Here is a 21,199-nt window from a genome sequence, read left to right on the forward strand (position 1 = left end):
TCTTGCCACTTGTGGAATGTTGCTTAGTGACACTCGTTCTTTGCTTTGTGAGCATTTTGTATGCAGTAAAAGTCTCTCTATTCCTAGAGCTTGTAATGGATTAGCGCATAACTTAGCCAAGTTTGCTATGAGTTGGGACCCGGGCAATTGCCATGTTTGGGCAAGCCCCCTCCCAGAATTTGTAAGACTTTGATTGCTCGCGATGGTGTCGAGCTTATGTTTTCAATGACAGGGCCATAGAGCCAAGTTATGAATAAAAAAAGATACATTTCTACTACAGTACTACTCCATGAGAATCAGGAGGCAAAGCTTTCTATTTGGGTGTGTAACAGTCATCTTGGTCCTTTCAACTATTGTTCAAGACTCAATTTCATCCTTGAACTTCTAAAATGACCGTTTCAGTCTGTAGATTTTACTTTAATGCTTAGTTTCATCTAGAACTATCAAAGTGATCGTTTCAATCTTCAAACCTTTTCAATTTATGCTCAATTTTACTCATGAACTATCAAGTACATTTCAATCTAGTCCCTACACTTTGGTAGTTCATGGATGAAATTGGACCCAAAGTGAAAAGTGTCACGACCAAAAGTCATTCCAACTAAAACTTTTCTCAAAAACCTCCTTGATGACCTTGCACAATCCCTCAAACACCCAAGAACCACTTTATCTTTCTCCTCAAAGGATTCCTAGTGCTCTCTACTAGGACAAGGACTCCAAATTCGCTAATAACCTCTATCCATTCTCTCAAGTCAACCAAAGTCAACCTAGAGTCAACTATGGTCAAACGACGGTCAACCTTGAGAAGGATGCTATATCTTGATTGCTTGCATATTACAAGCCACTAATTTACTTGATTATTGAGACTTGATGGTGGATGATGTATGGTTGTTGTGAGTGGAGGCTTTTGAGCCGAACAGGCCATGCCACCGATGCCTTATGATTAGGCCAAAAATTAGGATATATTATGGGAAAATGAATCTTCCATTGAAGAGAAGCAAATGAAACGCTTTCATAAAAATTCGATAGTGTGTTATACTTGGGATGAGTGCTTCTCCTTTCCTTGAGAGTGAGGTGTTAGAGTTGAGGTATGAGGGAGAACTTAAGCTAGAGTGTGTGGTTGATATGGCATGTCGGGCTCCCTGATGGTACTTGTGGTGGGTACGACTTTGTGGACGTGGAGGTGTTGTGGAGACTTTATCGCCGAGGGAATTGAGTCTTGTGCAAACCGTTTGGAGAACATAGTTGCTTTAGCCATATAAGGATTATCATTGGTGCAATGATGTTTCATGGGATTATGCCTATGTGAACGCACCATGGGAAGGGTCCAGGGCATGTGACTTTGCTTTTTTGACCGAATCATTGTAGGACTTAGCAAATGGTGTTATGGAGGGTTGAAAGGGTCTTATATGGCTAGAGGCCAATGAATAGCCTAATCAAAAGACTCCAACACTGCACAAATACTAGATAAAGGGTTAGAAACATAATAGGCCCTAATAAAAACTACTTCTAGCTAGAGTTATGCAAGCCTAAGGTGAGCAACTACTACACAACACTAGGGTGTCGTGTGGGAAATGGGAAATTGGGGGATGAGATAAGGAAATAAGGGGTGGGATAGATTTGATCTCTTGTTTCGATAATGGAACATGGAGATAGGATATAGAGAAATAAAGACTACCATACTTACCCATACACCTTCCTTTTATCCCACTTCATTTCCTTTCCCTATCCCAATCCCCATCCAAACGTAGGCTAGAGAGCAATAATATCACTAAGCTATGTCCCTAGAGAAGATGAAGCTAGCAAGAAAAGCACTAAGCATATTATGAGCATGTACTACACAACACTAGAGAGCAAGAAAAGTTCTAATATCTCTTCACTGTGAAATTAATAACACAAAGTAAAGAACAAGTGTAGAGTAATTAATATGACATAATAGAGACAAAGAGATTTATGGTAGAGGTTTGGTGACTTGCCGGTCACCTACATTCACAATGAGGTAAGCTAAAGAATTGCCACTCTCTATCAAGTCTCAACCCCACAAGGTTGCTTTCTCCACTTGAGGGCTTGATTTCCAGGCCAGTTCGATCGTAAGATGCTCTTCAAAGCCGTGATTTCATTAGAGTTGCACTTCACCAATCTCCTATGGCAATGAGCACTATAGCATCTTACAACCAATCAATCTTTGGAGTACCTCACAATCTTTTAATTTGAGTGCTTTAATGGAGCCCCCACTAGCTTCTACTCCCTTCGCCTAAGAAGAGTGTCGTATAGAGTTTTGTGCTAGTCAAACATATTTATAGAACATAATAACAACATTTGTATCTTCAAGTAAGTTTATTATATAAATGTATTAAAAGGTTAATTTAGTAATATTTAGTATGCACTATGAATATTATTAATATTATCTATATATATTTGATTAATGCTAAAAAATATTTATTCTTTTGAGAAATAAGAATGATACTTTTTTTGACGAAAAAGAGTAAGGGTTTGTTTGCATACTTGAAACGATTCAGTTTCCGGTCAAAATCATCCAAATCTGTTCCAAACACACTTGGAACAAAAGCACTGTTTCTCCTTGAAACGATTCTCGTTTTCTTCACTAGCTCTCGAAACGGCTATATCCTAGTTTTGCAATGATTCTCTTCTTTCCTTCTAAGCTACTAATTGTATTGTTTCAATTATAGTTTTTAGTGCAATAAGTAAAATAGGTCATATTTATATTGTTCCTTGAATCTAGAATTTTTGAAACATACTTTTATTTATATGACATGCATATTACTATAAATTAGAATATAGTTCACTAGCCAAACAAATTTATAAAATAATTCTAATTCTAAACGTTTCTTAAAAAACCTAAATTTTAAAACGTTTCTGCAATGGATTTATATTGTGGAAATTCTAAAAGAATCCAGGCAATATTACTATAAATTAGAATATAGTTCACTAGCCAAACAAATTTATAAAATAATTCTAATTCTAAACGTTTCTTAAAAAAACCTAAATTTTAAAACGTTTCTGCAATGAATTTATATTGTTGAAATTCTAAAAGCATCTAGGCAATACTATGCCTACTTTGGCCCCGTTCGTTGGTCTGAACTTTGGCTGAAACTGGCTGAAAAATACTGTTCTGACTAAATTGTTATAAGAGAAAAACACTATTTTGATTAAAAAAACAATCTGAACATGCTAAACTTTAAGACAAGCGAACGGAGCCTTTGACGCAATATTTGAGGTGACAAGTCTTGCCCGTGACTCCTGGACCCTCGTCCGTAGGATGACAAGCCTGTCCTTGAGTCTCTGCCATGTTGACAGATTTCCCGTCGACTCCCATCCGTAGGATGACAAGCGTGCAGGAGCTCTGGGGCTCTGCCTCTGCACCGCGCCTCGGCCCATACTGGCGTTCCTTCTCTCATCATACACAAGCCACGTCCCGCTACTGCTGGGGTTGGCATGGCAAATAGGCAACCATTTGCATTTTGATAAAAAAACCCTTCACAATAATATGTGTATTACTAAAAGAGCCAGGCACAGAGCCACTGTTCGTCCGTGACTGACCCAGTTGTAACTACGTCCCCGTTTTGGTACCGCTCCGTAGTGCTTCGGCTCCCATACCGTTCATGCAATGTAGCGTGTCAGGAGAAGCAAGAAATCCGAGTGAACAGTAACAGCGTTACAGTGAGGAGAAAAGGCGAGGAGAGAAAATAGCTCCGATGCTACAGTACAGCTACAGTATTCGTTGTAGGTGTGTCAGCCGGAGCCGGAGCTGCCGGGAGCGGTATCAAACGGGGCCTACGTAGAACTCGTTGGGCTATGATGCAAATGTGTCGGTCCGACGGTCCCTCTTTCACTACTGCCTCAGTCCCACGCCGCTGCGTCGTCCTTGCCTCCTTGGTTGCGACAATCTCCTCCATTCCTCCGCTACACTCTCTGTCTCTCTCTTCCTCTTCCTCCTCTTCGCGGGTACGGGCAGCGGCATCCTGCGGCGCGATGCTTGTCCCGCAGCCGGGCGGGGTGCTCCCGGACGCGGTGGAGGCGGAGCTGGAGGGGCTGTGCGCCGCGTGGGGGGCGGAGCCGTACCCCGGCTCACCAGCGGCGCGCGCGGCGCTGGCCAGCGTCGACGCGGGAGCGGCGGTTCGGGCGCTGCGCCGGGTCGCGGCGCGGGGTCGCCGGGGGCCGTCGGGGCGGACGGCGGACAGCGAGACCCTCGCATCAGCTATCGTGCGCGCGGTGGCAGGTCGTTTCTTTTTTTGCTCTGTGTCTCTTTAGCGACCAAAGGGGAATGCAGTACGTCGAGTATGAACGGCATTTTCTTGCCTAACGTTTTGGAGACATATTTGTGTATGTGTCTTTTTTAATGGCTCCTAGTACTGAACACACGTTTCAGGGGATGTGATTCTGGCCCCTCTTTGGCGATGTTGCTTTTCTCATGCGGTCTTTATTAATTTGCTGGTTGTTCAGATTCAACTTGCAGAAGCCGTCATTATGGCGTACTTAGGAACGTAAGTTTAAAAGATTATACCGAAAAAGGAGTATTTATGTTGGTGGTTCTGGGTACTGTACATGTTTCAGAGATGCTTTTGGAGTTTTGGTTCTTGCTCCCTTTTTGGCCATGTTGTGTTCCTTCATGGGGTTTTCATTAGTTTGCTGGTTGTCAAGATTGTTCGATAGAACTTCTGGAAGCTGGCATTGTTCAGTAGAAAAGTGAGTTGAAAAGATTAATACTGGAAATTTAGTTTTTTGTCCATACGTTTTTGTTTTTTTGTGTACACCTACATCAATCAGATTTTTATGAATCTTTTGTTTAAGCTTAATCAAATGCTATATCTAGTTTATTTATGATGCTCTTTCATTCATAACACTGTGTTTCGTATTTATGATATCTTATCTTAACAAAGCAGAAGGATCGTCATCTGATGGCAAACAGCTTATGGGATGCGGCGCCTGCCAATCAACTGTTGGGATCTTTAACCAGGCTGCGAGTGTTCCTTCTTGGGTGCTGAACAATCCGGCGCAAACAATTTATGTGCGTCTTGAGCAAACTGCCCCCTCAGGAAGGTTTCTGGCTGCGACACCATTGAATCTTGAGGTGGGAAAACCTCAGAAGGCCTCTAGTGGTTCTCAAAATGCAAGTGCTGGTTCTCTAAATGCAAGCCCTCAAATGTTAGCACTTGGACAACTGGAGTTTTCAAAGGTTTTTATGATCTTTGGCTACCTTGGATGGTAAGTTTCCGTTTTTGTAGGGTGAACTGCTTCAAATTTACGCATGTAGCGGCAATATATCTAATGGAGCCTGTTAATATAAATCTGTGGGAAAGCCTTGTCAGTGTAGAAACAGGAAAGGTAAGCAGCCAGCTGATTAGCAATCAGCCCATGAAGGATAATATCATGAGAATTAGGACAAATTGAGAGAGATTAGCACTTGCTTGTATGTGTCTTTATTAATCAGGTGATCATAATCAGGAGGATAAGAAATGAAATAATCTTCTCCTAACCCTCTACCTCTCTCTAATCCCTCTTCCACCATAGGGCGCAGAGGCTTCAAGCCTCACCCTGAGACAGACCACGACTACCACCTAAGGAGTCTTGGTCCAGCACCTCCTAGCCGTAACATAATAATGCAAGTATCTTGCAAAATAGTATTGTCCCATATGGTTTCATTTATAGAATATCTATTGCTTACTTCAAAAAGCATGTTCATCTTATATTTATTTTGTATCAGCTAATTTCTTGTCTTTTCATACAGCAACAAGATAGAAGATGTGCTAAATGAAGAAGATATTAGGTCCTTGAAGTTTCTGTCCATGCCTCATTTCGAGTCAGAAATATGGCACAAATTCGGTCACAAATATGTGGCTGCATCAGATAGAGTAAAGGTTATATCATTTTGAACTTATGCATGTGGTCATAGTTTTCTTGTGGCTTTGTGGCATCTCATATTATGCTGCTACCTGCTTCTCGGCTTTATGGACAAGTCATGAAATTTGGTTGTTCTTTCTTATATTTACGGCAAATCATTGGTGTTGATTTGGTGTTTGGTAAATAGCTGTTTATGCTTGTAGTTATAGAAGCAAATGGACTGCTGACCTAGTCTACCAAATCTGACTCATAGCATATTCACAACCATTTATACGAATATGATCATGAATTGATAACTTTTGTTGTTTTATCTTTTCCTTTTCTTTTTTATTAATCGATAATCTAGATGTGGTACAACAACCCCCGTAGCGACGTCGCATTGATGTCACTGGCAGGACAATGAGATGATTGAATGGTGACGGTAGACGTGGCTGCTCCAACATATCAACGAGTGCTCACATGTCATCCAGTAGCGATATTGGTGGCGATGTCCTGGTGATGGTGGCGGTTGTCATGGACTTGGATTGAAGAGCCAGTGTGATGAGGACCGGCAGCATGGGTGTCGCCATCATGGATAGACGGTGACCGGGAAGATGGCTTGACCTCGAGCATTGTCATTGCTTCCTGGGAGGGCACGCAACGACAACCTCGTCCCTAGGAGAATAGTCGATTGAACTTCAAGGGATTGGTAGATTGGGTGATGCAATTCTCGATCTCTGATCGGAAAAAAGAGGAAAACACAGAAGCATGTTGAAAGAACCTTGTGCAGCATGGTGCGCCATTGTGATGGATCGTGATGATGGATGTGGTCCTGGGTGGCTCGAGGACGACAATGAGCTTCATGGTGGCCAGATGCTGCCCACGGCGAGTAGTTCGGCAGCACCCATGTTAAGCACTCCTTTGATCTGTTGCTGCAGTAAGATGGACGCTGTGGCAGTGGATTAACTAGATGGCCAAAACCTTCCTACGAGGGCGCTTCCCCAGGTAGAGATCAATCTCCCTTGGGCCACGCGGCGGCGGAAGCATTAGGGTTCAGGAGCGAAACCGAAACTCATGACACCATGAGAGCAGGAAGGATTGTTTATAATGCGTCTGATTGCATTGAGCCTCTTGGGCAGTATATATAGAGTACAGAGGCTTGTGTGCAAGTTGCCTCCCCGAATACATATGGCGATACCAAATTACAATACTAATGTTATGACCGGCACCCATTATACAAGGCGTAGGCCCATGCTATGGCAAGCGGAGCCGGCCCAGGGGCCGCGAGGTACTGTAGCACGGGGGGGGTACTGTAGCGCGTGAAGATTAGATTGGTTTGGTTTGTTAGGAAAGAGATATGTTAGATTGATTCGGTTAGGATATTTCCTTAGGGGTCAAGTCAGTCATCTCTATAAAAAGAGAACCCTGTATCAGTTATAGTCAAGCAGAAACAAGAATTGTTTCTGGCTTCCTGAAGGGAGCCGGGATTTCCTAACCCTAGCCACCTCCGGCTGTGGCTCGCGTGAACAGTGCCGCCGCTACTGTAGCACCACGGGAATTCTAGGGCTGCAGCAGCAGCCGCCGCGTTCTCGCCGCCACGGCCCCTCGCCGGCGTCGAGAGTACAGACCACGTCCTCCTCTCTTCCACCCCTATAACCTACGCAGTAAAACACCGGTAGGGCATCTAGTCCTATCAACTAACTGCCAAATATACTCTTTTACTTAAATAATTGTGCTAGCTGTGCTGAATAAGCTGACGACATCTAAGCTTTTCGTTCGCATTAAGGCGCAAGATGCTCTGCATTAAGCCAGAGCATTTGTTGAAACTAAGGGTGTGTTGGGGATAAACTGTGATGGGCGAGGCAGAAATATTGGAAATGTCAAAAGTATCAAATATCTAACAAAGGATGTATCAGCCTGGCCCTGGTATTTAACAGCTCGTTTGGTTTGAGAAATACAGAACAACTCCGTGATGGATGATGTGATTCTGCTACGTAAACCAAACAGCAGTGTATATAAGGGAATGGTTCCATGATACAAACCAAATGCACTGTAATTGTGATAATCTATTAGAGTAAGGTTTTCTTGATAAGTCAAGTTTTTGTGCCACTGAGACAAAGAAGCCTCTTATATGTGATTTACTATCGTCCTCCATGTTCCACTGTTACTTCTCTTGGAATGTTAGAGCCCTCTGCAACTTTTATCTCATGTACAAAGGAACTATTAGTTGCCAATACATGATACATGTCTTTGTTCATTTTATCTCTCTCCTACACACAAAGCTAATATTGTAATATTCTATTTGCAGCTTTGCTTTGATATTGTCAAGAAGTATCAAGCTTGATGTTGACCTATCCAATGTTAATATTACAATGATTGAAGATGTACCTTGCAAGGTAAATCACTTCCTCCCATCATGTTTGTGATCGCATTTTGTTGACGTATAATGTTATTATGGTAATGAGACATTTCAGGATGAATATGGAAACATTGTTCTCAATGCTGAAGGGAAGCCTTTGATCCATACCACTGGCACTGGTTTTATATCTGAGGATTTGGCTATGAAATGTCCTACGGGTGTCTTCAGGGGGAAAGCTTCAAAACCATTTGAACTTCAAGTTTGTGCACCTCCCATTACTTTGCACTCACTATGTGTTTCCATTAATTGTCATACAAAATGTGAATTGTGGTATTGCAGTTACTGGTTACCTTCAGAGAGTGCGACAGTAAAGCATTTAGCTTTTTTGGTAAAGATTGTTCTGTAGAGAAGCCATAGGTGTAAAACTTTAAATTTTAGCTACATCGCATATGCATGTCAAAGGTAAAAATGGATTGTCAGTCAAAATGAAAAGTTTCTTATCTTCTAGTTTTTTTTTGTATCAATACAGACAGTAGAATTTATCTTATTCTTGATGGAAGTAGCATCTGAAATTAATGCTTCCTCCATTCAGGTTATTTGAGGAAGTCAGTTCTGTTTGCAAATACTTGTGTGTGTGTGTGTGTGTTTGTGTTTGTGTGAGATATGTGCGATGTCTTCTTGTACTTGCTTTTTTCCTTCTTAAATGAGATGATACACAGCTCTCCTCTGTATTCAAGAAAAACACTTATTTTGTTTCCTGGCAACATTTTCCATCATAATCTCCTATCCTGTGAATTACTCCTTCCATTCCAAATTGTAACTTGTTTTGGGTTTTCTAGATACATATTTTTTTCTTCCAAGTCTGCGTACAAAGCTTACTTCTATGGATTAGTGACCTTTGAACCTAGGCACATTTTTTTTTTGGTTGGCAATCCGCAATAGATGCTGGAAAGCGGACATGCTTGCTAAGAGGGGGCTTTCTCATTCAGATAAGTGCCTCCTTTGTGATCAAGAAGATGAGACGATACAACCCCTCCTAACGGTTAGATATGTGTTGGACTTGAGTTGTATTAGGGGCTAGGATAGAGTTGGAGGCGGACTCTGTATCCTAGGGGGCCATAAATATGAGACAACCCGTGTAGTAACCATGAGACGACTTGGCGTCTAATTTGGGTGGCGGCAAGGTCGCGGGAGCGCTCGGATGCCGGTGTAGCTGTTGTTTTATGGGGAGGAACGCCCTTAGTCATCCCCCGAGGTTGTAGGCACATCGCCAAACCTCGTTAAAAAACATCGTACCTCGGTGTCATTCTCGTTTTCTTCTTTGGTGGTTATGCTTCCGTGTTCTTCGGTTAGTAGATCCGTTTGGGTCTGGATCTAACCGTGCCCTCTAATACTAACAATGTGTGTAGTGGCAAGAGAAGCTTGGTTCAGATTGTTTGCTCCAATTGGACTAGCTGGATTTGTTCCTAGGCAGAATGAGTGTAACTTTGCCAACTGGTGGCGCAAGACACTGAAAAGGGTGGAGAAAGAACACAGGAGGGGAGTGAATTATCTAATAATTCTGGGCGCTTGGATTATCTGAAGCATAGGAAGGCATGTGCCTTCGAGGGTGCTGCTGCACCTTCGGTTACACTGATTTTGAGGGAGTTCAAAGATAAACAGTCTCTGGTGCCTAGGAACAAAGAAGCTGCAGGGTTTAAAGCTTGGTGGTAGAATCTTGTTTTCTTTGTAGCTTTGGTCAGGCCATGTTGCATTTGTCTCAAGTCCTTTGTTTTGCTGCTAAAACCACTTCTCACATTTGGTCCCCGTATGAGATGAGTGGGCTGTATGGGGACTATTTTCTTCTCTAATACAATGAAGCACCACTCTGCTGCTTTTTCTAAAAAAAATTATGTATGTAGAAAAAGCCAAAATGACTTACAGTTTGGAACAGAGGGAGTACTTATTACTATTAATGCTTGTATATCTTCTCATCACACAAGAAATATACCAAGGTTCATAGAATCTCCTATTCTCCTCTATCTAAGACCTTTTAGTCTGGCCGCGTTCACCGGCATGGCCGCTCTACTTGTGTTCAAGGCCATCTAAATTATGGTCATAATAGTTTCAGTTGGTCATAGTTGTGGTTTTTTTTTTTCTGTTCTATTAAATGTGAACGAATTCATTGTTATCTCATGGTAAATTTTAGGAATTGACAAGGGCAGTGTTGCCTCATGTTTCTAGTAAGTAGGATGTTTAATTATCTGCCAAAACCTTTTTGTGTCAGCTTCAGAGGCCCAAAGCTATTTTATACAATAAGAAAAGTAGTTGTATGGTTTGAATGTTACATTATGTATGGTTATGTGCTCATTAATCTTGCTAAATGATTCGTATTTTGTTGTGTGTACCCAAATACATTACCTTATTTGGTTGCACACCTGCACTTAAACTTTTCCCTTTTTAAAAGTACGGTTTAGTAGCAGACATAGGTAAAATATGTACATTTTCCTCTTAATTGGACTTCTTTATTTACAATATGTTGATTTGCTCAGGATAATATGGATTTGGATGAAAATGACACATTGATAAGACTTGCCAATTCAAGGGGGTGTCCAACTCACATTGTCGGTGTCCTGAGACTAGTGCAATCTTTAATTTAGAGCTTTGTGGCATGATCTTGTGTGTGAATATTGGCTACTGACCTTCAATTCTTTCTTTTGATCTAGCCCCTTCTGATGCAGTCCCATATGTTTTCCAGTGGATGTGTTGTAAAGGGAACATTTCTTGTTGATAGACGGGTATGTGTCTACAATGTTGTATCCTTCAATTTGCAATCTTGTCTTTGATTATTTTATTCACCATTTCTAATTAGATGGATGAGATATTGAGGTCATATTATCTTTTTTTTTCAGTTGGAATTCTAAACAAGCATTTTATGAGCAACATTTGAATTTTTGAAATAGTAATATATTTATATCGAGATATAATATTTAATTGACATGTTCCTAATGACAAGATTATATTTGTCGTGATTCGTTTGAACTGCGTGTTTTGTTATGATTAGGGTTTTAAAAAAAGATACCCTGGTTTATTTTACTAAGCTACAAGCAACGTTTAGAGTAGTTTATATGTTTCCTTCTCTCTACTTTTTGTGTGCTTATTTTGTTTTTTATATAAAATTGTTCTTGCAATTTAGTAGTCCCTTCGTTTCAAATTATAAGACGTTTTGGCTTTTCAAGATACGTTGCTTTTGTAGGCATAGTGTATGTCTAAGTGCATAGCTTAAGCTATGTATCTAGAAAAGCTAAAACGTCCTACAATTTGGAATGGAGGGAGTAGCAACTAAAGGATACTAGATTTTCGCTAGTGCTTGTGCTTTTACATAGAAAAAAAGATTTAGGTATATAAAGTAAATGCCATCTTCTTTTAATACATAAATGGGGCCTGCAAACTATAGAAACATGTGTTGGCAAGGATTTAGCCACTTCTAATTCTGGACTTTTATTCTAATTGTACTAGTATATTGTCCGTGCTAACGCTACGGTAAAATAAAAAATAGGATAAAATTTATAAAAAAGTAAAACGAACAATCAAATTCATTAAGATTCACGTTTCTCGATGATCAAGTTCCTCCCTGATGAAGGCTGCATCCTCAGCTTGCTCCTCAACTATTGCTTTTTGGCCTCCAGCCTCCTGTAGGTCAGTTACTCAAATAGCAATATGAAGATATCAAACAAGTTTAAATACAAGTTCTCAATGGACACGAGTTCTATCTTTGCAGTTTCATAATGGTATATGCTGAAGTTACATATCCTTACCAAAATAAGAGACAGGTACAAATTCAAGTTAGATATACCAAAGTTACCGTTTTTTTTGTTAAAATCATACCAAGTACACTAAGAACAAGAATACACATATGCAATTAGAGAAATCACAGTAAAATCTGTTAATCTGACATTGCATAGTTCTCAGTCACCAAAAGAGCTTCCAGTATAAGGCAGGATCAAGGGTGCAGGAACAGGAGGCAGAATCTTAAAAGCAGCGTGTACGCACTCAATTTACCAATGGCTTCTATGAATTTTCTCTTCGGCGGTGGTGGGAGCGTCTTCATCTTCTATCTCAATCTTGGTTTCTACCACCTTCCAAACCTTTCTATTGATTGACTTAATATATGTTGTCATCTTAGCCTTCCAATAGGAATAATTTGACCCATCAAATTAGGGTGGCTTCTTGGTGTTGTTGATTTGAGCTATTTTTATACCGAATGTTGTTAAGCCTCAAATCACGGTGATCTTGGCTCTGATACCACTTGAAAGGTCCTAATGGCTAGAGGGGGGGTGAATAGTCTATTTAAAAATTTCTATAACAATACTTAACAAACCGGTTAGATAATTATGAGGCAAAGCGAGTGTTGCGCTAGCCTACTAAAAATGCAAGCCACCTACCACAATTCTAGTTTATGTAGTTTCTATCCACACAATAACTATGTCACTACACTAAGTTAGCTTGCTCTTAAAGGCTAACTAAAGAGCCACACTAACCAAACTAACAAGCTCTCACAACTAGCTATACTAAAGAGCTTGACAACTAGTTTGCGGTAAAGTAAAGAGAGTGGGCAATTTGTTTGTACCGTCTTGTCGAGGAAGGAGCCAATCAATCACAAGAATGAGTATCAATGAAGACCAATCACCTCTGAATCAAATGATAAACACAATGATTTTTTACCGAGGTTCACTTGCTAGCCGGCAAGCTACTCCTCGTTGTGGCGATTCACTCACTTTGAGGTTCACGCGCTAATTGACATCACACGTCAAACCCTCAATAGGGTGCTGCACAACCAACACAAGATGAGGATCACACAAGCCACGAGCAATCCACTAGAGTACCTTTTGGCTCTCCACCGAGGAAAGGTTAAGAATCCCTCACAATTATCACGATCGGAGCCGGAGACAACTAGTGGGCACAAGTCTAGACATACATGCCTAAAGCTTCAACGGAATTACACTTGTCTGTAGATGGTAGCCCAAACGGAAGCACTATGTTATGCAAATGCATGAAGGCATCACGGGACATACGTAAATTGTCTATGCATTTTGTTGGGTCATCAAGAGTAAGTTTCATCCATTGCGCGCCGGTGAGCTTGGGTATGGGACAAGGAGGATTTACCATAGGACTTTGCTGCGCCAGCAGACCTTTCAACCTTCTCAGCACAACAGCTGCCTTCGCCAAGTTCACCATGCCCGGACCTTCACTGGAAGTGTCGCTATGGGACGACTCCTCATTGCTGCTCATGCTGCAAGATAGAAATGGGCACAAACCAATAAGATGTGACAGCATATATTGGCAAACAAACATATGCTCATAAGTGATGTCCTGGAGTTTCTACAAAACAGTACAAAACCATTGCTTAATTTTTGACCAGCACTGATGCAAGATCCGAGAGCAAAGGATCACAAGACATTTGAACTTGCAGAATTATTTCTATGTAAGAAAGTCATGCAGCCAAGGTATCATGCCAGTAATAATAAAAAGGAATCACTTTCAATTACCCCAATACACGTGCAGGCACGACCAGTCAATTAACGTAATTTCTGGGACCCACCATCTCCTGCTGCCAAAGTTTGCTAAACATGCTCAAATCAGAAATTGACATCAAATTGAATGCAGATGGCGCTTAAACTAGAATGCTCACAGTACGCCACACATCCAAGTGAACATAGTTCTCGACAACGGTCTTTATTACAACGAACAAAAAGAACATAACGCTGACAAGGTACATAAACAACTCAACATGCTCATGCTGGAAAACTAAAACAACTAAAGAAGCCACAGGAGGAAGTGTGCTGCTGATCAGTTGGACTTGGAGAAAACGAAGTCGCACGAGACATTCACCCAGTTCAGTCGGCCCTCTTTTGTTTCCAAATCAAAAAAAGCCCGACGACGGAGCTTGTTGCAAAGATTAAGGGCTTGGGCAAAGACTACATCACTCTCGCTGTAACCATCTTGCTTCAGAATCTGATTGACTTGGGCCATCTCCTCGGCATCAGTGGCTTGACGGGCCTTATGCGCCCTAATATCCCTGATAATGTCGCTCAGGTCATCAAGGCAGTCATCAAGGGTTGGAGTCCTGCTACTCTTCATACTGTAAGGACCGTTAATGGAATGGTCCCTAGTGACTCTCTTGGAGGACTGACCAACACTACGTGGCTGTACGGGCTCGTCGGACAAGGCTTGAGGAGTCTGAGGGCTTGCACTACTGGGTGTACGGTCAGGTTGATGTCCCCTGCAGATACTAACTCGCCCCTGTCACGTGGGGTGCGTCCCAAAACCAAGATCAGTTGCTCACAACATTGTGGACGTCTGAACCTCTCACGAGTGGTTTGGCTACTTTCCTGCACGTGATCCAGGGATGGCCATGTTTGTAGTCAGTTAGTGCGAACCTAAATGCTAAAAAAGAGTCAACGAAAAGGGTGTAGTTAGTACCCCGGTGCCTACGACATACCAACCGGGGTCAACTGTCACCTCTCCAGTATGCGGGTCACGGCCTAGCCCAGTATGGATCTGACCGTCGCGCCAATTGAAATACGTCCTTTTTAGCTCGTTGTACTTGTTCTGGAGCTGTTTCTTGTTGTACCTGAGCCTTGTGGCCTCGTTATAGGCACGATGGACATTTGTCCACCCGATAGGGGTTGGGGCATTGTTGCCCCAGTGACATAGGTTTTTCTGCCGAGTGATTAGCTCAAGAAACAATGAGCAGGTTCTGTCATCCCAGCTAGCACGATCACGGTTCATTTGATGTAATGTTCGACATTCCGATGTATTATGTACATGGATGCTATGGAAATGGAAAAAAAGATGTTCCTAACATTACGCAAAGAAGGGATTGGGCGAAGGAAAAGGGAACTTGCCTTTCCAAAACGCTTGCTGCGTTTTGAACGGAGTTGTACTGCCTGGCTGCAGGTGGAGAGCACGGCGAAGTCGACGACGCTGCCAGTGTGGGCAGCGTTGAGCACCAGCGGATGAAACGTCCCTGAATTCTCTGTAGCGTAAACATAGAGCATAATGTTTAGGTTCAACAAAACATAATGCATGAACAACAGGCGATAGTACTCTTAAAACCGTTTACCAAGTAGTGCATATGAACATTATAAACCATACAAGATTATTATTTGTAAACTAGGCAACAAGGACATATGAACTCAAATTTGTAGCCGCCAACAGATATACACATAGAAATAGGACGTTATCAAAATACAAATGGGGTACAAACTCAAGAAAGCAATTACAACAGCTAAGTTAAAACAAATATAACAATTAGAGAGGAGAGTAAGCCAAACTCACCACTAATGGTAGCATATTTCAAAGATAGCTCAAATAAAAGGAAACAACGCCTTTTCTTAAGCACAGGGAGGACAAGAGGCCAGACTATTACAATAGGAAAGATGATTGCAAAGCCAACTAGCATCGTACAATGCAGGATATTTACTATCGAGCTCTTGTGATGCATGTATACAAGACAACCAGTGTTCTCAGGATCCAAGAACACAAACTGGCAATAAGTAGTGTACTAAAGGACGCATGAATTACTAACCTTCTGCAGGCCGAGCTGAACCTAGAACACCAATTAATAGAGTCTTGTCTTGTTTGAAATTGTACAGGAACGTACTACAACACTGATCACCAAATTAGGACTACACCAACTTCGTCATCCTGCACAATTCGGAGGCAACACAGGACGGAACACGTCAACAATAAGTTATGTATAATCAACAAAGTTATGTTCAACATAGATCTGAAATACGAACCTTCTCAGTGGGCGGATCGAAAACACCTGGAAGGAGCTGCCGTCGACCGGGTCATGGCGGTGATGGGGGGTGGGGCGCGGGGGAAACCTACAAGACGAGGCCGTGGGGCTCAGATCCGGCCGGGTGAGACTGCGGCGGCGTGGGATCCGGGGGGTACCTTGCTGGAGGCGGTCGATGTCGATGGAGGTGGGTTCAGAGAGGAAGGCGGAGCTCAATGTCACCGAGGCTGTCGACGGCGAGACTCGCGCGCAGAGACGCGGACGAGCGGCGAGACTGCGGCGGAACCCTAGCCGCGCAAAGCGAAGGGGAAAAGAGGGAGGGAGTGGCACGCAGTGCTTGGCGTCGCTTTTTGTCCAACCGTTTGGCTGGGGCTGGGCTGCCGAACCCTAGCCATCCTATAAATGTCTTTCTCTCCTTCTTTTGTACTCAAATGTTGGTAAAGGTCCTCGTACGCTCTACCCTTTGTAACACTTACAGCTCGCTTTGCAGTCTTCTTTGTCATCTTGTATTTCTCTATGTTGTCCACATTCCTGTCATGGTACAAGCGTCTATAGCATTCTTTTTTCTCCTTAATAGCCCTTTGGACTTCCTTGTTCCTCTACCAAGTATCTTTAGCCTCGTCTCCACTTCCTTTGGTTACTCCACACACCTCTGAGGCCACCTTTCGAATGTTGGTTGCCATCTTCTCCCACATTGTTTATGTCCTCTTCTTTCTTTCAAGAGCCCTCTTTGATAACCCTTTCCCTGAATACCTCTGACGTCTCCCCTTTTAGTTTCCACCACTTTTTCTTTCAATCTTAGCTTGTTTATACCTACGGCTACGCACCTGAAAATAAAAGTCTGCCACCAAAAGCTTATGTTGAGAAACAACACTCTCCTGGTATCACCTTGCAACCCAAACATATTCGTTTGTCCTTTCTTCTTGCGAGGACAAAGTCAATCTGGCTAGAATGTTGTCCGCTACTGAAGGTCACTAGATGAGATTCTCTCTTTCTAAAAAAAGTGTTGGCTATCATCAGGTCAGAAGCTACCGCGAAGTCCAAAACTTCCTCCCCCTCCTGATTCCTACTACCATACCCAAAACCTCCATGAACCGCCTCGAAACCTGCGCTTGTAGTATCTACATGCCTATTAAGATCTCTTCCTATGAAAAGCTTCTCACTACTAGGTACAACTCTAATCAGGCCATCTAAGTCTTCCCAGGACCGTCTCTTAGCACTCTCGTCGAGACCTACTTGTTGGGCATACGCACTAATTACGTTCAAGACCATATCACCAACGACAAGCTTGACTAAGATAATCTTAGCCTTCTCACTCCCACCACACCATTCTTGAGACTCTTATCAATCAAAACTCCTACTCCATTTCTATTCGTGTCCGCCCCTGTGTACCAAAGCTTAAAACATGTATTGTCCACCTCCTTCGCCTTCTGATCCTTTCATTTAGTCTCTTGAACGCATAATATATTTACACGTCTCCTAATCGCGGTATCAACTAATTCTCTTAACTTACCTCTAAGCGATCCTACATTCCAACTACCTAAACGGATCCTAGTTGGTTCGACTAGCTTTCTTACCCTTCGCATCCATCGACTCAGATGTGAAGACCATTGCTCATTTTTCACTACACCCGGGCGTCGATGTAGCGCGCCACTAAGGAAGCGACGACCTGATCCTTGCTCACTTGACACCATGCCCAGATCGCGACACGGCACGTCACCAAGGGGGTGCCGACCCGGTCCTTGCCCATTTAACACCATACCCGGGTTCCGATATGGCGCGTTGCTAAGAGGGTTACGCCCCAACGGTTTTCTTTCGGGTTTCATCTTCATTAGAATGGATAGATTTAATGTTGGCTCGTCACGCCTATCACAACCCTCCTCCTTTACTAGGGCTTGGGACCTGCTATGTTGAGACAACATAGTCAATACAAATTTTGTTTTTTCAAAGGTCCACTATGATAATAAAACACCAACTCACTATATAGTTATAGATAGAGGGAAACTAAGATATGGGGGATATATTAGTCCTGGTTTAGTTGTCCACATTAAGTTTGTAAGAATGAAATGTTATCGAGATGATAGTTGAGGGCTGGATATTGGCTACTTATTTTTGTAACCAGGGTTTCTTAGTCATTTTCTCTTTTTCTCAATGGTATTACTTATTTGTTTGACAAAGATTTGGTCCTTTCGTTTTACTGTTGTTGTATCCTCATTCCATTTTAAAGATTTGGTACTGTGTTTTTTCCTCAGTAATCGACCGAAGAGGGCATTGACATCGTGGTTCCTAATTGCGCTACTTCATTATGGAGGTGTTCCAGCAGAGTATTTTATGAAGTTGCTACTAAATGCATCAGATGGAATCCATAGTATTTGTCATGTTATTAACGATGCACTTAAAGGTCTGCTTTTCTACATGCATGCTTCTAATTTTTAGCAATTGTATTTTTTGGCTGCATTAAGTTGAACTCTAGTAGGGACTGCGTAGATTGTTTATCAAGATACTTTCAAACAGTTACTTTATATATGGCACAGTTTGGGATAGCCATTGGAGTAGGTTATTGGTTTTGAGCCATTACTTGCCACACTTTGCCATGGCTATGGTTTGGCAAGTTTGACCAGTTCAGCCACCTGTTTGGTTTGCAGCCACAACCTACAATTGTGGCAAGATTGAGCTACTAAAAAAAAACTCGACCTGCGGGGGGTATGACGGCCCCCGGGGTTTTTCTTTTAAGAAGAAGATCGTCTCACACAGATCGAGAAAACCCCCGAACCCCCACCCCCAGCTTGACGCAGTGGTACCGTAACCCTGTGAGAACCGGGCCGGGGCCAAACTGCGCTTTGGCACCTGGGGGCGGGCGAGGGGATTTTTTTAACCACAGCCTGAAATTCGCTCCCATGGGGAGTCGAACTCAGGATCTGAGGAGTGTCGCCGAGCCACCTAACCGCTTGGACTAGGCGCCCTTTGGCCATTTCAGCTACTAGGAGGCTGGGACCTCCATGTCAATGACATCGATAAGTGTGGTGTGTGGCTTGCTAGTGTTTGAAAATATTTCTGATCACCTAGTGTGGGCCTGTTCATGGGCTGGGCTAAAACCGTTCAGCCTTTCACCAATCCAGACCAGACCAGCCGAGTTAGTTTTAGCAGTTTAGCTGGTTTCAAGGCTGAAATCATCTATTTTGTCTACAGTTTGGTCTATTGCTGGTTAGAAACCATAAAACCACTTCAACCCCTCCTAGCGCCCTGGTGTGTGACGGTCCAATAGGAGCGGGCACAGCATCAGTAGTGTCATCGGCAAGAAACTCGAGGTCTGCTGGAGTACTAGGACCATGACGCTCAGCGAAAGGGAAGGCCGTTTCAGCGAAGATGATGTGCCAGGAGATGATGATTCTATTGGATGATAGGTCAAGGCAGCGGTACCCTTTATGATGAGCTGAATAGCCTAGGAAGACGCACAGGACAGACCTAGGGGCAAGCTTGTGAATGGCAGTGGCGGACATGTTGGGATAACATTTGCAACCGAAGACTCGTAGATGATCATATGTGGGTGGCTTGCCAAACAAGGCAAGATGAGGTGTGGAGAACTCTCTTGGTGGGCAATATGTTTAGGAGAACAGTCGCCGTGGAGAGAGCCTCCACCCAGTAGGAGGGAGGCATGGACGCCTGAAAGAGCAGGGAGCGAACAACATTATTTATAGAGCGAATAATGCGTTCAACTTTACCGTTTTGAGACGAGGTGTAAGGGCAGGACATGCGAAGGTGGATGCCCTGGGTGAGGAAGAAGTGCCGGGTGCTGGAGTTGTCAAACTCTTTCCCGTTGTCGCACTGTACGGCTTTGACGCGGGCGCCAAATTGAGTGGAGGCGTGGGCGATGAATTGAGCAAGCGTGCTGAAAGTGTCAGATTTAAGTCGTAAAGGAAATGTCCACAAATAGTGAGTGCAATCATCAAGAATGACCAAATAGTATTTATAACCAGAAATGCTGACAACTGGAGAGGTCCATAAATCACAATGAATAATATCAAACTTGCTAGATGCACGAGAGGTGGACACATGAAAGGGCAGACGAACATGACGCCCTAGCTGACAAGCATGACATAAATCGGAACAATCTTGAATAGGGAATGAAACACTAGACGCGAGCTTTGACAAGGCCTTGTGACCAGGATGCCCAAGACGTCGATGCCATAGTGGAGAGGAGCCCTGAGCGGCAAAGGAAAGTGCTGGTGGAAGGCGAAGTGGGTACAATGGCCCGGAGCTATTACACCGGACGATCTCTTTCCGAGATGGAAGAACCTTCATAGAACAACCAGCGGGGTCAAACTCAACAGAGCAATTATTATCAATAGTAAATTGGCGAACAGAGATAAGATTCTTAATAATTTGTGGCGACATAGGGACATTATTAAGACGTAAATTGCATGATATCTCTGTGGAGCCAGTGGCAGTGACAGGAATAAGGGAGCCATTACCGACAATAATAGATGAAGGGTTAGGGTACCGCGGGAGAAGAACATGTGAAAGAGAGGAGGGCTGAGATGTCATATGTGAAGTAGCACCTGAGTCGAAGTACCACTCGTTGGTCGAAGGAGGGGTCAGCGATGTCGTGCTGAAGGCGGCGGCGAGATCCGTCGGGTCCCAGGAAGGGAGGCCGGTCATAGGGTTGTAATACCCCGGAGCGACCCACTGTCCAGCGGGCTGCTGGTGAGCAACAAGCACCTGCTGCTGCTGCTGAGCGAGCAGGGCCTGCTGCTGTGCCTGGTGCTGCACCTGCTGCTGGGCCTGGTGCTGCGCCTGGAGGTGAGGGGGCACCAGGATGGGTGCCAGAGGCGGACGAGGAGCTCCTGGCCACATCTGGATGGTGCCGGACCAGGGATTGTAGAAGCTGGGCCAAGGGCGCCCCCCAGCCGGCTGTTGCTGCTGTCCAGCAGCTTGCTACTGCTGTGTGGCGCCGGCAGGGGGCCGGGAGCCCTGTCCTGAAGCGTTGTTGCTGCCTTGTCCTTTGCCGCCGCCACCGCGCTTGCTGCGATGGCTGTTGGGAGCCTTGGAGCCCCCTCTAGTGCCTCCAGAGCCTGCAGAAGGTGGAGGTGCCGCGGTGGGAGTAGTGGAGGCGGTGAGTGCAGCTGCTGGAGCCTCCTTGCGATTCGCCGTGGTCCTCACGGGCTTCCAGGAACGTGGGGAAGGGCTTGGCTCGGCGAAGAAGCATGCTGACGTGGGCG

General features: G+C 43.6%; 1 protein-coding gene across 2 annotated transcripts; it reads left to right on the forward strand.

Moving 5' to 3' along the window:
* Window positions 1-3,846: 3,846 nt before the first annotated feature.
* LOC136533986 (probable RNA-dependent RNA polymerase 4) lies at window positions 3,847-18,721 on the forward strand. 2 transcript variants are annotated; one of them, XM_066526495.1, is made up of 8 exons: window positions 3,847-4,237; window positions 4,902-5,223; window positions 5,747-5,876; window positions 8,147-8,234; window positions 8,313-8,456; window positions 10,729-10,800; window positions 10,903-10,974; window positions 18,233-18,721. In XM_066526495.1, the coding sequence occupies exons 1-4, from the start codon at window positions 3,991-3,993 to the stop codon at window positions 8,180-8,182; spliced, it is 735 nt and encodes a 244-aa protein (XP_066382592.1). In that variant the 5' UTR covers window positions 3,847-3,990; the 3' UTR covers window positions 8,183-8,234; window positions 8,313-8,456; window positions 10,729-10,800; window positions 10,903-10,974; window positions 18,233-18,721. The 2 variants fall into 2 exon arrangements, with proteins under 2 accessions (XP_066382592.1, XP_066382593.1); XM_066526496.1 differs by lacking the exon at window positions 10,729-10,800.
* The last annotated feature ends 2,478 nt before the right edge of the window (window positions 18,722-21,199 follow it).

Source organism: Miscanthus floridulus, unplaced genomic scaffold, assembly GCF_019320115.1.
Source record: "Miscanthus floridulus cultivar M001 unplaced genomic scaffold, ASM1932011v1 os_1394_1_2, whole genome shotgun sequence".
In the NCBI taxonomy this organism is placed as follows: domain Eukaryota; kingdom Viridiplantae; phylum Streptophyta; class Magnoliopsida; order Poales; family Poaceae; genus Miscanthus; species Miscanthus floridulus.

Bases quoted from the DNA above. Each gene is read 5' to 3' on its own strand.
- LOC136533986 (XM_066526495.1), top strand. From the start codon at position 3,991: ATGCTTGTCCCGCAGCCGGGCGGGGTGCTCCCGGACGCGGTGGAGGCG. The intron at 4,238-4,901 runs GTCGTTTCTTTT...TTAACAAAGCAG, and splicing joins TATCGTGCGCGCGGTGGCAG to AAGGATCGTCATCTGATGGC. The intron at 5,877-8,146 runs GTTATATCATTT...TTCTATTTGCAG, and splicing joins CTGCATCAGATAGAGTAAAG to CTTTGCTTTGATATTGTCAA.